General features: G+C 42.8%; 1 protein-coding gene across 3 annotated transcripts in view; it reads left to right on the top strand.

Moving 5' to 3' along the window:
- Window positions 1-18375, top strand: part of LOC104146892 (microtubule-associated serine/threonine-protein kinase 4) — a 397004-nt gene that overhangs the window by 90741 nt on the left and 287888 nt on the right. For 2 of the 3 annotated variants that reach the window (XM_068924760.1, XM_068924759.1), the window contains exon 1: window positions 10300-10542. The exons of the other annotated variant lie outside the window; for it this stretch is intronic. In XM_068924760.1, the coding sequence (XP_068780861.1) occupies window positions 10300-10542 (243 nt within the window). Of the gene's footprint in view, window positions 1-10299; window positions 10543-18375 lie in introns of those variants that run through there. 3 annotated transcript variants of the gene reach the window in all.

Genomic DNA, 18375 nt, shown 5'->3' with positions numbered 1-18375 from the left:
AAGGGGGAACCGGAGTTTCAACTGCTAGTGATGCACTGACTTTGAGAGTTTTGATAAAGATACGACAGGTCGATTTTTCATAGTGCTCAGTAAGGCTCATTTAAAATTTTTCAATGAAATTTTCCTATTTAATTTCTTTATAGCAATATGGATTGAAATTAAACTTTGCCTTGGGAAAAAAAGGAAGAATATCCTGATATTATTCCAAGATAGTCTAATTAGATTTTTAATTTTGCAAAGATTTTATTTCTTCATTTTTTTTAAAGTTATATTTGAGTTGCTTCAAAGTAGCAGCAGTGTTCTAAGGTGATTTGATTTTTATAGTTTAAGTAACACAAAATACTTTAAGTAACAAAGTAAAAGATATCCAAATTTTAATTGTTTCATGGGAATTTCTATTCTTTTCCTGCTGTACAATTTTAGTTCTTGCCCAGCTCTAATACTTTTCATTAAACAGCTTCAATATATTCTTTCTCTTTTAATAGTCATCCGTTTTGCAGTTCCCTTATCATTCAGTACACATTTTCCAGCTCCTGTTGCAACTAAGAGAAGAGCCATCTAAGTGATTGTCTCATTCCCTACCTAAGTCCAATTAATTCCTGGATTATCTTCTCTTTATGCATTGCATGGGGCAGACTCTTTTTGAAAAGGCCGTTACGTTGAATATGTCATTAAAGACCATCACAAAGCACACACACACTGGCAGAGGCGATGTGCCTCTAAGCTAAGGTTAGCAGGACAACCTTCATTCTGACATTTCCTAAATTTTGGGTGCTCAACTGTGCAGCCATACTGTTCTTTTACAGGATTGTATTGTGGAAAATCAAACCAAACAACCCTCCCTCCCCCCCCAAATCCTCTGGTTTTGCCTTTTTAACCTCTATCTCAATTGCTGCTTGTTGAACTAGTTTGAATGTCATCAGGCTCCCTGATGTGGTCCTTGCCTACTTGAGTTCATATAGTAACTGGAAGCAGTAGGAGCCTGTTACCTTTTATGTGAATGAACCCCTAGCAGGAAAGAAATGTACTCCTTACCCAAAGGTTTTGCAGCTAATTGTTTGGCAGAAATGGAAACAGCAAGTTTGAGATTTTGGGATCACCTGCAGATACTAGTGCAGATTACGCCCAAGGGACTGTAGGCTCCTCTGTCCCTGTATCCTTCAGTCAATGCCACTTTTGCTCTCACGCGTCTCTTTGTTCTTTCTTGAGATCCTGCTCTTTTCCTTCCAACAGTTTCTGCACCTATTCATTGCACCTGCCATGCTCCTGCTTCCTTCCAAGTTCTTGCTCTGACCCACCTTTTATTCCTGTCCTTCCTATTCCCTGTGTTTTACCTCCATTCTTCCTAGCTCTTGTCTTTGTCCTCCTGCTGTGCTCCTGCCCTTTCTTTCACCTCCCTCCCATTTGGCTCTCCATGCCCTTGACATTCAAGTGAAACCATTTCCCTTTTCTCCTCCATGCTGTGTGGGATTCAGTAGCAAAGACAATGAAAGCACAGGAGAGATGACTCAGATTAATCTGACATGCACAAAGTTGTTTCTACTGGGCATGTATGAACTAAGATAACTCTATGGTGTATGAACTAAGATAAATCTATGGTCGCATTTGGTTACGTTCCCGCAGGGATGGTAAAAATCACAAGCCTGGCACCAAGGTGATCCTCTTACCAAATTTTGATTCTGGTTCTAAAGCATGAAAGCACTGGATCTTTGTACTGTATGGCTGTGAGATTTTCTATAGGGGTTAAGCAGTATATTTTCTCTAACTTTACTCTTGGAAATGGCTGAATTGTTTTGGCTGAAAATTTCCCAAATGAAAAAAAAGTAGCCAAAGCTACAACAACAAACCCTGGTTGATCCCAACCTCAGCTAAAACCTTGTCATGGAAAACTTTAGCTTGAATGGTTGAAATTTTGCATAGCTGGGAGCAGTCCAAGATAGACTCTTGTAACACTGAAAGTGTGGGGCAACATCATTACCAGGTTTCAATTTAGTATAAAATGTGTATCATCATTTTATTATATGTCCTTAATTTTTATATACTTCTCAAATTGTTTAAGTTTGTGTTGGGAAGGCTTAGCCTAAGATAGTAATTCATATAGGCAACTTTTTTATTAATGTGTGCAATTATATTTTTCAATTTGAATGTTTTTGCCGTATCTCTGAGGTCTTGCAATCAGTGCATCCTTTATCATACTCATTAGTTAAGACAGAGAAAAACTGTCGCTGGAGTAGCATAGTCTCTACACTTAATAAACGAAGACAAGTTTGTTTAAGCGCTTCAAATTTGTTACTTCATTGCCGCAAACAGGCTAGAAAGATGAGATGTCACAAAGGCAAAGATTATTTGAGCACAAATCCCAATACTTAGAGGTGCTGAGAAGAGAAAAGAGAGAGAATAGCACATTGAGAAAGTGCAAATTTGCTCTCTGCTATTGACATCAAAACTGCTGAATTGTGAAATTAATTACGGAAAAATTAATTTATACCTAAATATCTTGTATTATTTCAGAATGAGTTTATTATCATTATTTATCTCATTTTGAAGACCTTACTCATTTTTGCCTGAGAGAAAAAGTTGTTTCCTTAGTCCATTTGACAGTTTGGGTGGGTTTCCAGAATCTAAAACGGTCCCCTTGCTAGGAAGCCATCTGGCACTTGCCCTCAATCATTTCCACTATCCATATTGCCCAAATGAGCAACAATGACCAATATTTTCACAGTTCGCTTTCTCAAATTAGCTTCCTAAATAAAAGCAACCTGGTTTCAGTGGATTTGCAAGCATTTTTAGGGATTATTTGTATGTATTCAGGAATCTGACTTCAAGCATTTACTCTTACAAATGTTGACCTTCTAATCTGCAGCATAAAAATGGAATGTCTGAACTTCAAACGTGCAATGTTTGGATAAGTTGAGAGTTTCCTACATCCCTTCTAATTAGAGTTTTCCTTTTAAACTGGCAGTTACAGGTATAAGTAGTATTGAAATTCTGGCATTAAGTGAATCTGAAAATATGGATTTGTCAACTTCAGCTCCCAAGAGTTAGTTTTGTACGACTTTAAAATACTCATTTTTAGACCTAACTGTCCTAGTATGAAACTACCAATCAATCAGGCGAACACAATATAGAATAAAAGGTAAAAAATATACGCATTAGGTAATATTTTTGGCAATATAATTACGCCAGTGCTTTTCGAGTACTACTGATGTAATCTCTCTGGCCACAGGTAAAATAAAGACCAAATTTTGATCTAGAATCCACTGAGTTATTACTTATCCTTATTTCATGCCATGCATAAAGCCCAGGCAAAAATACATGAGATCTGGAAACAAAGCATCCTTCTTGGCTGGGACAGGACATAAGGTAAACTGAGTATTCAGTCATCTTTAGAAAACCTTCCTCATACAAAAATGCCTATACCATAGTAAGAATGACAGTTACAATAATTAAGTCCTTCCCTACTCAGACACCCCCTGGAAAGACAGAATTCGGGTTTTGATATATGGCAGGACACAAACACAGTCAACTAAAAAAAAAAAACCACCTAAATTCCTATGTCCCATAGGTTCCGTGGGACCCTATCCCATATGGTTTTACTTTGAAAATAGGAAGTAGGCCACAAATACATCATTTTTGCTATTAAAATATTATGGCAAAACAGTGTAATGTGATACTTTGAAAGAAAACCAAAATTCTTTTCTAATTATGGTAGACTGAGCAAGGACAGGTTTGATTTTAAATATTTTACTTTACACTAAAAGTTGAATGCATCTACTTAAGCGTGTAATGTCTCCCTAGCTGTAGTGTTATGAGATTTTGAGTTTGAGAGATTGCCCTATTGATTAATGAGAGAGAGAGCAGAACAGATTGAAACTCAGATTGTTCATCGTACTTGCATGTAGAACGTGCGCTTAGTGTTTATTCTCTCTGTGAGTAAGAACGTCTGAACAAGCAAAACTACAGCCTGTACATACTGTAGCACCATTTTTAGGGCTCCCACGCAATGGTTGATTTCTCAGAGAAAATCGCAGCTTTTCCTCAAACGCTGTGCCTGCTCTATTTAGGAATTGTGAGGCTTGGGATGAGGGCAGGCAGAGCTTACAGAAACCTCGTGGGCTGCCTCAAACCTGTTTCTGCCTCAGTTGTTGCCATGGAGCTTTGGAGAGTTTGACAATTCAGGGCGATTGCTGGGTCTCATGTTCGCTCCCCATTTGCCTGTTGTTTTTCAAAGAGGCTCTGGCTAACATTTGCCAAGGTGGATTTCTCTCCACAAACTTAGCATTCCATACTAACGCCTTCAGCTACGCCTTGAAATTTAAGGAAGGGATGCTTTGTAGACGCTTGAGGACTTCTAAACCTGGTCAGGGAAGTCCATCACCCCCTGGAGCCTGGAAAAATCCATCATTTCTCAAGGAACAGGTGCATTATTAGACAAGATTTAGGTGTAAATTAGGTTTACTTTTTTCTATCAAAGTAAAGATCAAAACATGTTTTTGCAATGCTAAAATAGTGACCAAAGTGCTGCACAAGATGCAGACATGCAGGTCTAAGTTATATTTAGCAATCTGTAGCTGATTATGCCTCTTAGCTACACCATGAGTTTGGCTACCTAGCCATGGTGTGGGAAAGGTCTCAAGAGCTCCTCTGCTCTGCCCACTCTATCTGCAACACAAGTTTTGGTTATCTCTAATTTCCTTCCTGGACCTAGACCATCTCCTGTCTGTCTGTTCTTTGTAAGCGCTCATGACGGGACACTAAGATATTGCATGGTGGAACAAGAAATCGTCTTCTTCCTACTTTTCTAGTTACAGCACTGTGAAGGAACAGCAAATGGGAACATTTGTTAAAGTTTGTTTTGAGGAACAATAACTTTTCAGTTATTTTATGAGAATCATAACAGTGAATTTTGGATAAAACTCAGGCATAACACAACAGAATGTGCATTTGGGAACAGGGCTCTTAAACTGAGTAACCTCCCTGTCGTATGCCTCCTCACAGACCAGCTGGTAACAGGTTGGTGCCAAGCTCCCACTTGCTCTTCCCTGCCATTGGTGCGTCGCTGTACGCCTCTGCTACGCAGATGACGTGAAGGTGAGGGGGAGTTTGTGGAAGACTCTCTGCTCCAGAGTTATTCATCAATAAACCTAGCACCTCTGTCAGCAGAACATGTGCAAAACACTCTAGAGAATGCTCTGCCGGTACATTTCTGTGTCTCAAGTCAAATTAAGATGGTATCACTTAGGTTGGCCCCTGCCTGCACAAAAGTCTGACAATCTTCTCCCTGAATTTGCCTGAAACAGAGAGCAGGGATTTCTGATGTTTAGTCCCTGTGATGTAAGCCCACTGCAGTGCCCTCAGGGAGACCTAAAAAGGGGATCAATGGGGTGTATTCTGTTGGGCAGAATTCTTGTCAGAAATGTAAATATTGCACTTGTCAGAGTGTAAATCTTTGCCAGAGGTTTCCTTCGAGCATGATTTTCTGCAGTTCTCCTGACACTGATTCTCGCTCATGCAGTTCCTCAAGTACCAGTAATCAAGGGAAGTGTCTTTAGCAATTATGCTGTTTAGTCCTGATCACACCCTTTCTAAGTAACAGGATGGTAGCACTACTTGGACTTGATAAAAATACCTGTAGCAGGTGGAGGCCTACACTAGCTAGTTAACCTCTTTTGGGAGAGACACCTTACATAGGCAATTAATATTTTTTTTCCAGTTTTATTATGTGTTCCACTGACTTGAACGGGATGTTTGTGTATAAGCATGTAACTATTGTTGGTAGGATTTACAGTGCAACATGACTAGCCTGTTAATGCCTTTTGAGATGATCTGAAGCTAATCAGCATGTTCAAATGCCCTTGTTTCATGCTCTGCGAGTGCTATGGAAAGTACATTGTGCTTCACATTCATTGTCAAAAGGCTCTTTATTGGAGAGAGAGACTCGGATAGAATTGATGCTCTTGGGAAGAATTGAAGTGGGTTCTGTTTACTCTGAAGCAGAAAATTCATTCTCTCCTAAAATCTAAGGAAACTCTCATATATAAGAAGGAAAGGCTTCCAAACTGTGCTGCATGTACCAGTACCGGTACCGAAGCAGCTTCGGTGGTGCTGCCCCAGCTCAGAGATGAGAGTTGCCACAATGCATTGTTTTACCTGCTGCAAACCTACCGCTGTGGTTGGCAGTAGTATGTGTTCCTACCACTAGTGCCGATGGGTTGTACCCTTCCAGATAAAAGGCTTTGAATTTCCTCATCTTGAATATTGCTAGAGAGAGAAAATGTAGGGATAAGCTCGTCAGATGAAAATTTAAGTTGGCCTTTGTCACTGTAACATGGTTTTCCAAAGCCAGGCTCCCAAGGAAAGGGTTCTGATGCCAGGGTTTACCGCTAGAGCTGGGAGGAGGACACAGAAAGCGCATCTTCCTGTTTGCCCATCTTCTGCTAGTACTTCAAGTAGACAGGTTTTTTTCCCGAGGTAGAGCAGAAATAGAAGCAGCCTGAATCAACCACCTCTTACAGAAAAGAGTGTGCTAATGAAACATTTATACGCCACCAGTGCAAAAGTCTGGAATTAAAAATTGAAAGGCCTATTCATATTACAATTTTCTTTCAGGATTGGCACTAATTGGCAATGCTGTTGGCAGTCTGAACAGGCAGGGCAAAAACTGAATAAGCACAGAGACTTATTCATCCAAAGAAGTGGTTCTTCCAGGTCAGGCTTGATGCACATTTACTATGCAGAAAAGGAAGCAGTGCACTGCTGTTGCCAGTAGTGGAACTGTATGGTTTGGAGAAGCCTGCATTTGCCACAGCTGTCAGTCTAGCTAGTGACTTTCTCAGGTGCTAACCCCATGCTAACAGTACGTTTCAAAAGCTGCTTTTTGCAAATGTGGACTTCTGCATAAATACACAGAACCAAAGTGTTAGAAGAATATTCTAAGCCGTATAGGAAACAAGCTTGTACAGAACTCTGACTAATTCTGAAGGGGCAGTGATTTGAGGGCACGTAATGTCATAAAACAGATGCAGTAACTATTATAAAAACTCCACCTTTTGCATTTGACCCACTAGAGCTATAAAATGGAACTGTAGTTTGCCCTGTTAAAATCCTTGTTATGCCTCTTTCGGTTTCTTCCTAACAGTTGCAAATGCTTTCTTTCTGACTTTCCTCTGGTTTATTCAATACACTGCTGCTAAGTTCACTTTCTTTTCCTGTTATTTTTATCATATATCTTGTCTCTGAGTACCTTCACTGAGGCCTCTGCTTTTATTCTATCTTGGGAAAGACCCTGGTCCTTACCTTAACAGCACAATAACAAAACCAACAATTCTCTGCCTATGTGTCTTTTCATGCCGTCTTTCTCATCCATTGCTACAATGTACCATTTTACTATGCCTCTTCATGCTTTTTTTCCACAGTGTCCCTTATGTATGGTGTCCTTGTTCATCAATAAATCTGTTAACCAATCATTCTTCCAGTCCTTCTAAGACCACATAGTTTGCAAACATTTGCCAAGAATTAACTAAGTATACAATCAAGAGGTTTCGAGATGCATCTTATTTCTTTTATTGTATTTTTTTTAATTAGTTAACACAAAAGGATAGCAGAGTATATAGTGGACAGCTGTACAAATTTTAGGACTATTTTTCTTGATCCTAAATTATGTGTGGGTTGTCTTTTGCTCTCTCTTTGTGCAGGGCTGACCACAACTTGTGGGGAGGAGGTAGGATCCTCTTGGATGAAAGGGGAGGAAGGGGAACCTTGCCTGAAGTGCGGAGGCAGAAGAGGAAAAGGACAGCAGCGGTGGCAGCGTAGCTTCCGCAGCTGCGAGCAGCAAAGCGGCTGGCTGCTCTGTGCACTGGGGAGCACGGGAAAGGAAAGGTGAGCTGCCCTTGCGGAGGATTGGGGATGGCTGCTTGTAAAAAGGCAGGTGGAAACAGAGTGTGAACACCCCAAACCTTATTCTGGTTCCTGTAGTAGGTGAGGTTGGACCACCCTGAGCTATACAGTTCTCCCTGCTCCTCTTCACCAAATGAATCTAATATACCTGACAAGAGCTGCTCAAAGCTTATTAAATATGGCCATCTTCTTTAAAATGTTTTCAAAGTAAGGAGCTAGCACAGAGGAAGTGATGAGCTTCTCAAGTCACACCAGATATTCTGGGTTTTGCCACAAAGTACATCATTGATTTGTGACAGTGAAACATAAGCAAGAGAATTTTCCCCAGGATGGAAAACAACGTAAACTTCTATCTTTAACTGTTTTTGGCTTTGTCTCCCTTCTTACGACTACTGTCAGCACAGCACCCCTCTTCTGTTTGTGAAGGATAATGTTAGTGCACCAAGGGATCTGGCAGTCTATAGGCCAGGGCAGAACAATACTCTCACCTGTCTTCAGTAACGCTGGGGTGATATTATAAGTCTTGAGTACCTTCTCGGATTTCAATCTGAGGCATACATTAGAGCAGTTCAGTTCACTATTCTAATATATGCCTTGCTGCCCCCAGATTACAGAGACTGTTCTGGCAGCTGATAATAGCTGAAGTGTAGAAGCACTTTGGCTAAGCTTTATTTTTTCAAGCCTCATCTCATGCAGTAAGGGAAAGAAAAGGGAGTGACAAAGCTCTGCAGTAGTGCTTTTCACCACCTGGCAATTTTCTTATACGTTGTGACTTCCCAGGTAGGAAATTAAGCCAGTGATTCTGCTATGAGAATGACACTAAACCAGAGGCAGATTCTGGCTGGGGGAGGTTTGGCTTTCAAATCTGAGGACTCAGGAATTACGAGTAAGTCCAGGTTTCAGAGGTACAAGAGCTGGTGTGCAGAACCTGGAGTACTGAAGAACTCTTTTGACTGGTTAGTTAAAACTAAGAAACTAAGCTAGGTTTGGAGTAGTATATAATTCATTTAGCCAATATTAGTTTTTCTGTTTCCTGCTTCTAGCTCATATTTTCCTCGGGAAAATTCCTGGGTCAAATTCTGTCCCAAGTGACTATTTTAATCCTCTTCCCCAACAAATTAACTTTAAGGCATTTTAAGGGCCTGATCTAAGTAATGACAAGAAGACAGAGAGCTATCAGCATTGTTACCACCTACTATCCAGTTCTAAATACCTTGTTCAAAGCAGACAAGGACTAAGATTTGGAGAATTTTATAGAGTTGTTTTTCCTCCCACTGTCAATCTAATAATCCATAAAGTCATTATAACATTAAAAAAGATTGATTTCTCCCTTTACCATCTGGGAACACCGGATAAACTGGTCAAATTAAAAATCTGAAAAAGGGGAGACTTTTTCAGGTTCCTACATTCATTATCTACATACTCTGTTAATTAGAGCACATCAGTAATTAGTCTGTGCTCAGATTTCTTTTTCTGTAAAATGGCGATGATATCTACTCTATAGTGATGCTGTGGGACTTTATTCATTGCCAAAGTGCTTAATCTGTTTTGATTCCACAATTGGATTAGCCCAGGGAGCCCCGGGCTGCGCAGACATAGGCAAATAAGGCTCGGCCATATATATGATATTAGCACGTTCAGCCTAAGACCTATGTTATTATCAGAGACACTTCAGGGCAAAGAATGGAGAGAAAATGAATGTTTAGAAATGGACAGGGAAACCAGGTTTAAAAGCCGCGTAGGTCCTTAAAGAGGCAGGAGGTGCCTAGGAGGATTTGCAAAAGCTTTCAGGTGCCGGAACTCCTACAAAGCTGCTTTGGTTTCAGCGCCTGTGAAAGCCTGGCCACACATGCCCGTGCCAGCGCACGCTTCGGAGTCAAACACCCGGGGGGACTTGGCGTGCTGCAAGATCGCGACCTTTTGCAAGGGACACTGAGCTGGCCGAGCCGGCGCTCCGACCCGCCGCCGAGCGCTCCTCCGGGAGGGGGCGGCCGAGCCCCAATCCCGCCCTCGCGCACCACACCTGCGCCGCCGCCGCCGCGGCTCCTCCCTCAAGGGGCTGCGAGCTGCAGCGCCGCCTGCCCCGCCCGGCCGCGGGGCGCAACCTGCCGCCAGCCCGGCGGCGCTCGGCCTCCCCGCGCCGCCCCGCTACCTGCCGCCCGCGCCCGCCCCGGCCCGGCTCGGCCCGCCCCCGCCGCCCGCGCCATTGGCTGGGCGCGCTGCCCGTCGCGGCCCGGCCCCGCCCCGCCCCGCCCCGCCCGCAGGCACCACCCGCCGCCGGCCGGCCGGGGACCGCGGCGTCCGGCCCGGAGCGCTGCCGCCGCCGCGACGCTGCGCGGCCGGGCGCGGGGGGCCGCGGCTGGCGTTGGGGCATGCGGGCGGCGCGGCTCTGAGCCCCCGGCCATGGCTGAGAAAGTTTCGGCGTCCCCGGAGCGGTCGCGGGGCACCGGCCACGTCGTCTCGTCTTGCTCCGGCTCCTCCTCCGGCTCGGAAACTCTCTCCGAGGAGGGGGAGCCCGGCTTCGCCCCGGGCACCGCCGGCGGCGGGGCGGCGGCGGCGGCGGGGCGGCGGCGACGCGGCGAGGAGCGGGCGAGCCCCGGCGGGGGGGCGGCGGACGACGCCTCGCTGGAGGAGCGGGATGAGGAGGTGCGGCGGGCCGGGGCCGGGGCGGCGGGGCCGGGGCCGGGGCCGATGCCCTGCCCGGCTGCGGGCGGTGGCGGCGGGGAAGGGCCTCCTGCCGCCGCAGCCTCCCCCGTGCTGAACGCGGGGCGTCCGGGTTTCTGCTGCCCCGGGTTTCGCCCCCTTGTGACTGCGACTGAAAGGGGTTGTGGGGCTCTGGCTTCTTTCTCTTAGGGGGCGGGAGGGTGCGAAGAAATCTTGTTTTTACTAGCGTGTCGTCTGTGGATAACGGTGCTGTAAGCAGAACTCCTCGATGTCAGGTGTAAGTGATGGGCAAGCCCGCTGCGCTGCCCTAATCCGCTTGGGAGAGCTAATGACGGGCTGCGGATTATGGAGGAGCTCTGTGCATGATATATCTGTAGGGCGACACATGCATTTGTGCGTTGTTCCCCCCCTTCTCCTTGATCTAGCTGTAATACCTTGTAATGGCATTCTTAAAAGAATTATATTACAGTAAAATCACCCTTTTGTGTCTGAAGCTGAATTTTTATTTGCTGCATGGTTCACACTTTGCAAGGTAGTTTCTTGCTACAACTCCCAAACCAGCTCTTTGACCCGACTGCTGTTTGACATTGCCTCTGTGTGTAATCTGTCATATACCTTAGTTTCATGGCTGACGTGTGCTTCTTAATTTGTGGGCAACTTTTTAATTTCCTCCTAGATGATGTTTCTTTATTTTGCAGCCGGTTGTGCAAGGGTTTCCAAAGCCCCTGCTATTTTAAAGGGATATCTGCGAAGCCCTGGCTGCAGTTATTTGCCACTAGTTAAGCTGTAGTTTCCAGGAGTGTTTCCCTCCACAGTAATGGCTTGTTTGTGTAGCTCCTGTTTTCCCCTTCTTCTGTTGCACTGAACACAACTGTAGGACAGCACAGTTAATTGGATCTGAAAATAGCTATCCCCCTTTTCTTCTTTAAATACTCACATTTGGATCAATTTCCTGCCCTGTGATCCCACAAAGGGTGGGATGGATTTACAGCTCGGTGCATTTAGCACAGCAGAATAAGTGACAGTATATCCACATTGTGGATTTTTTTTTTTCCTCCAAAGAGATGCAAACTTGCTTTATTCTCTGAGCTGAGTAGGAGCTCTGTAGTTGCTGTTAGCATGCTGCTCACCCTGAGGTAATATATCCTGCTTCTTGGCAGGTCTTGTACGTGTGGGCTTGGGGCTGTTTTTACCACAGCTATGTGGTGTCCAGTTGGTTTGGAGCTCAGCTGGTGAGCCTGCAAAATACTGCGTGGAAGTACACAAAGGCTGTCTGTTCAGTTAGCTCACCTCACAGTCGCAGGCAGACCAGCTACCTTCTAGTTAAGCCTGGTTATTTCTGTGTGTGCTTTGGAGATGAATTACAGACAACTTTTGAGCTGAAAGTATAGGGAAGATAAGCCCCCAAAGAAGTTGGCATCTAAATTGGCTGAAAGCCAGGAGAACTTGGCATTTCTAAATGGGCTAACTGGTACCTCATCTGCAGTAAGTAACACTAGAACAGATAAACTAATTTTAACGTAGTGGGAAAAGTTGCTTAGTGTAGATAACTGTCATCTTCCCTGTCCTTTATTATCTCTGCTAGATTGCTTCATTGTCTGAAACCAAGCTTTTTTGTCTGTGCCTTCTGTGATACGGTTTTGCCAGTCTTTTTCCATTTTGGTGTAGTCAATGCTTGCAGCTGAATTCCTACCTAACTGAAAAGCCACCTGACGAATCATCCTGTGGAGTCATCCATTTTTGTGTAAGGACCCAGAAATGCATTAGAGTACAGAAATAAACTAAGGCATAGTAATATAAAACTGTAAAAACTGTAAAGCTTTAAGGGTAGTGGTGAAGGGTGAGAATAAGGTCCGAGACAAATACACTGATGATTCCAGACACTTCTGTACATGGTACCTGCCAAAAGTGTAGCACTGAGGGAAGTGCTTGAAGATACCGTTTTCGCACTGACATCCTATTAACTAATGTCAAATAATGAAAGCTTGCATGTTCTCTCCAGCTTTCTGAGTTACTCGAATTTTATGGATCACCAGTGCTTTATTCTGCTCTTCCAGGTTTCATTTCCCCTCTTGCACTGTATTTGTTCCTGCTGCCAACTTAGCAGAGTTGAATCTGTTGTCACTGCTATTTAGTATCCTTCAGACAGTAGTCTTCCTAGTCTTGTTGCCTCTGTTGTTGCTACTTTAGCTGTCAGTAGACTATCGTAAATTCTTTAGAGCCATGACATAAGGATTCATTTCAAACTAAAGCTATAAATGAGTAATTGCAAAACATAGTGTGTATTGGGAGGATATGCACATTACTTCATGTGTTGCTCCTAGTAGACCTATTTATTTCCCTTTGACGTTGTATATAACATACTTGAGAACTCTGATCTTGTCTCTTCCTAGACCTCTTCTTTAGACTAAACAACCCCAGTGCCTTTAATCTTCCCTTACAGAATGTGTTTCCAGACATCTGATCATTCTCATGATCAGGAGAGTCTTGTGGACTCTTTCCAGCTGGTCACATCTGTCTTAAAGGGTGACGTCAAAAAACAGGGTGCTGTACTCAAGTTCAGGCCTTGCCAGAGCTGACTAGAACAGAAGGATTGCTTCAAATGTCTCTCAAGCGATGTTATTGTTAATATAGCCCAAGCAACTCTGTTGCAGTTTGTAGTCCATTATAATATTTAGATCCTTTTCTGAAGAACGATGTGAATGTTTATATTCTAACAAAAAGAATGGTTCAGCTCCCCAGCTCAATGGGGGAAACTTGATGCTGTCACGGTAGGAACTGCTTCTTTAGTGTCTAGAAACTAAACAGTAAATTGAAAGATTGATAACTGGTTTTATGATTATCATGTCTGAAAGAGTCCGTTCCTGGAGAGGAATGGAGAAAGGAACGTCAGGGTGGAAAGAGAACAGCATTTCTTTTTTCCTCCACTATCATTATTTCATCCTGCTGTTCCATAAACTTCAACTTAAAAAAAAATCATGGAATAACTAAAGAAACAGTCTTTCATCTCTTATTTCATGTATGCAAGAGCAAATGATGGTTCCTTCATGTTCACCAATTAAGGATTTTTAATATTGTACTCTGAGGTCTTAGATGCATGAAAATGAAACCCAATTATAACCTAACGTGGGAAGACTTTCTGCAGCATCAGTGCCTGGAAATGCTGTGGCTAGCAAACACCTGAAACTCAATGTTGTAATAGTACATTGATGAAGTAGTGCAATGTATTTGCCTGTGCTTTTGTTGTGAGGTGAGTGGTGAAAGTATGCTCACAGAAGCAGGCAGGAGTAGGATTGCAGGGTGAAAGGCACTAGAGGCAAACCCTACATAGTGAAGGGCTAATACATCCTAATACAGCACAATCCTTTAATTTCAAAGGATTGTTTTCTACTCTGCTTCCTACAAGAAGAGCTTTAGAGGGTCTTTTCCAGACTGAAGGGGTGAGGCAAGGATGGGGAACGGCATGATCTTTGTTGTAGAGTGGCTGCTTCTGTCTGAAGTCAGTACAGACTGGGATTACAGGGAAAGGAGTAACTTTAAAAAAAAAAAAAAACCCTCATGATTTTCTGTGTTTTCTACTGCATTTCTATTTTCTGTATACTAGTCTGTCGTCTGGCAAAAATGTTACTGAGAACAGGGAGCTTGTTTTAGTACATTTATTGAAGCAAAGTGTACCCATTGTCACTGGCTGGCTAGATTTCTCTCATTAAAAATGTCTTACTCTTTCACTCAGGTATGGTAAACGTCCTTGTAGATGGTGGCTTCCGAATCTTTGTGCTTTATAGTGCAAGTGAGGGCTCACTTGGGTTATCATTTTTCTTTTAAAAAAAAAAAAAAAAGAGGACAAAGGCAAGCTACAGATTCCTTGCCTACATCGGTTATCTAAAGAATCAGTGAGGGAAAAGGTGAGATTGTGTCCTTCAGAGTCGTCTGTCTTTTCCATCTCTGTCAGCTGATCTACTGACAGATTATCTTTCTTCAAACCTTGTCACAGTAACTGGGAATATGCTTTGCTTACCAGAGCTTGGTAACAGCTCTGGGAGGGTCAGTAGTCTTTCAGAGAGGACAATGCTTTGTAAAACAGCACAGCTATCTTTGCCTGAAATGGTTTCAAAAACTTTTGAACCTGTCAATATCTCCCAATCTAACATAGTGCATCCTCTTCATTATTTTAGGGTTTTTTTTTTAAACTTAGAGGAAAAAAATGTGGTATTTTGTTCTCAGATAACTGTAATGCATGCTCTGGAACTGAAACATTTGGTATTGAAGTGGCTATCAAGAGTTGTTGGAGTTGGTCCTACATTGAAAAGATCATGAGTAACGTGAAAAGACAGATTTTTCCTCATGAAAAATGTCCACCAACTTTTGGAGTTGATATACTACATTTTTCCCCAATCTTTAGTTCATATGTCTCTTCTATTAAAAAAGATCCTATGTGGTACAGAATAAGAACTACAAAAGCTTTATCTGTTGCCGCTTACTGTTCACTTGCATCTGCCTTCTTGCTGTTTATATTGCAGTCTGTTGTGACTTCAAGGGAGCTGTATAGAAGGAATTAATTACTGGGAAATGAAGATTCTGTCATTAAAGTATTCATGGCAGGGTGAAGGGGGTGGCAATGAGAACACTGCTCTAAAAACTGTTCTCTCACACATTTATCCTTAAGCATATGTCCACTAGAGAGCTGTAGTATCTCCAGCCTCACAGATTGCTTACAAGTTTTTCAACCAATAAAACTGTAGTCTATTTGGAGAAATCAAAATGCTTTGGGATAAAGTGACAAGTGTGTGAAGTGATGGCAAAGTTTACATGTGCATCTATAGGTAATTAAGATAGTGATGTTTTGACAGAAGTACCACCATGACCCAACTAGTTTTTCTTGCCTCTCCCCCCCCCGCCCCCCACTTTTCCTGCCGAAGTACTAACCATGGGACATGCTTAAACAATGTGGGAGGTATCACAGATAGAATTTTCTTTTAATTGTTTCAGACTTTCTTGTCTCTGACAATGGTGGGATTGTTCCCTGTGGTAGCACACTCTGAATGCTACAGCTAGCTAAAGAGGAATTGCCTGATGATTAGTGTGATCCTTAGATTGCACTAAGGAATAGTAATGCCGTCATGAAATGTGTACTTCTTTACGTTAGAAAGATTGCAGTGGGATTAACTAGACACTCATCTAGCCTAGCGCAGCCACAAAATTGTTCTTGACATGTGATCCACAGATACAACGCTTTTTTTGTTTTTTAGTTATACTTGTGATATTACCTATAGGTAAGTTAGATACTTTGCCCTTTAAGTCTGTAGGGCTGACTCAGAAGTCATTTAAAACACTTTTTTGATTTGCTTTTAGCACTAAAAATGTATGTTTCCCTCCTACTTTAAACTTTCTATGTGCTGGATAGGCCTGTAAGGTGTGTGCTGGTGTGCTCCATTAGTTGTCCCAGAAGCACCCTGGGACGAGGAAAGACTCATGGTGGTGGGCTTTATCAAATGTCGCTGTGTGCTCTTGCCTGAGGTTTGAGATTATCTGTACTAATGTTTGCTGCTCTTTGGAGCTTGCTTTCAAGACGTTTAGTGGGTGTAAGAAAGGCAATAACTGCAGCATCTCTCTTCTCACTGAATAAATGAGAGCTGAAGAAGCAGATTCAAGTGTTGAGTTGCATTTCTGTTTTCATGTGTCAGAACTACTTAGATGCTTAACATCTTCTTGGAAAAACGTGGATGAAGAAATGATAATTCCAATCTTTAAAATTTGAATGCATTCATTAAAAAATGACTAAGTGGGCATTTTATGCCGTTCAAAGTTTACAACCAAAAAATAGTCTTGAGATGAATCTTTAGGATCCCTTAGTATTTATATGTTCAACTGTGAAATAAAACGTGAAGAAACATCATCTCTGAAAAGATGCAGCTCATTACAAGGAGGACAGCATCAGTCCTGAATAATCTCTGCTACTTTTGCTTTAGCAGTGTTTTGGCTAGACGTAAGCCAGCTTTGAGCTGAATGTCATTAAACAGAATAAGGTGGTGCTATGCTTGTGTTATGAAGATGCCCCATACGATGGGGCCACATTGCTAGCAGTAACATAGCTTGTGTGAAGTTGGGCATAAACAGAGGGATAAGAGTCCTAAGTCTGGGATATCCCTGAGATATAAAATACAAGCGCTGTAAACTTGCAGTGTAAGTAAGAAGATACTCAAGCTAGCAATATGAGCAACTAGTGAGCCTTTTATTGTGGCAATCTGTGTAATGAGATACCTTTTCCCTTGTCTTTGTTGCGCCCTTCTTCTCCCCCCCCCCCCCCCCCGCCCCAGCACAACTGCAGTCTTGCACATTGCCATGCTGAAGCATTAATGCATATTGATTTGCTTGATGCCTGATCTTGCTATTTGGGTTATGCAGCACTGTCAAGAATCTGAAGTGCAGAATTCAGGGACTTATGAAAATGGGTGTAATGAATCTGAGAATACAAACTCCTAGAAGACTCTTAAAGCTTCCTCAGAGTTGCCCTGACACCAGGGTGAAGGTTTTCCCATTATGCCCGATACAGTGAAGCAGATGCCTGTTGTTAAGACCTTGGGTGAGGCAGGCTCTGCCTGTTTGCCTGTTCTGCTGCTAGGTTGGGAGTGGCCTGTTCAGCCTCTGACCTGAGCTCAATCTTTTTAATAGCTTGATAAGTGGAAGAGGGAAGCGTGAAGAGCAAATACTCTCTTTTTTTCATTTATTTCTTCCCCCGCAGTACCGAACGCGGCAGCATTCTGATTTGAGTGTGGAGCTTCCGAGGGTTGTGGTATCACAAGCAATATGTGCATACTATTGCTAAGCCCCTGTGAAAATCATGACATGGGCTTCAAAGCCTCTACAGTCTAAAGCCCGCAATTTTTGTTTTCTCTTGTTTCAGCCTCAAGATCAGTGTTTTTCAGCTTTTCTCTTGCAGCTGTGGGATCTAAAATTCTTTTTGAAACAAGGTTTTCATGGTTGGGTGTACTGAGGCTTTAAGAGGTATGACAGATAGGAGATTTGTGCTTAAAATCATGACGTGCTGGCACCTGTTAAATGACAGCAGAGGGGAAGGAGAGCAATGCTGGTATTATGAGAACAAGCAAGCTGAGGAGGTGAAAGTAAACGTGGGTGAAGTGGTGGCAAACAATCTCTGCTTTGATATCAAGCCTGGAACCTGTTTTCGCTTTTGTTTTGCTTAGATAAGTAAATGGCTGTAGCTGAGAAGGATGCTCCGGTCAAACTTCCTGGCTGAGAGTGTCCTGCCCCAGCCAGGCCGCAGCAGGATGAATATCCTGCCCTCCTGTCCAAAGCTTATGGATCTGCTCCATTCAGAAGTGAATTGCAAGCACGTAAAGGGTTAAAGTTCAAGTGTAGTGGTGTTGTATAAATAGCTGAGCAGCCCTTTTCACAGCCTATCCTTTCTTTACTGAGTGCTTCCACATTTACAGTGGGAAGCAGAGGTGAACACACTTTCTAAATATATTAGTATCATCTACTGGCTTGAACTTGTGAAGGATAATTTTGTTGTGTGGTTTTTTTTTTTTTTTGCTTAGAAGTTCAAACAGCTCTGAAAGTGACCTTCAGAGGAAGCAAAAAAAGAAAAAAGCCATAAACAAACTACTTGAGCCTTTTCCAAAAAGATTAAACGTGGATGAAAATAACTGATTATAAGATGGCAACCTGTATAGTCAAGCAAAGAAAATGAGTTCCCTGCTGCTTGACAGAGAAACTTTTATATTACAGACACTTTGCAGTATTGTATTGTAACAACTGTGTATCTCTCAATATATCCTTTCCCTCCACCTTTTT

This window comes from Struthio camelus, chromosome W (assembly GCF_040807025.1).
Source record: "Struthio camelus isolate bStrCam1 chromosome W, bStrCam1.hap1, whole genome shotgun sequence".
In the NCBI taxonomy this organism is placed as follows: Eukaryota; Metazoa; Chordata; class Aves; order Struthioniformes; family Struthionidae; genus Struthio; species Struthio camelus.
This window is presented reverse-complemented; position numbering and strand designations above follow the sequence as displayed.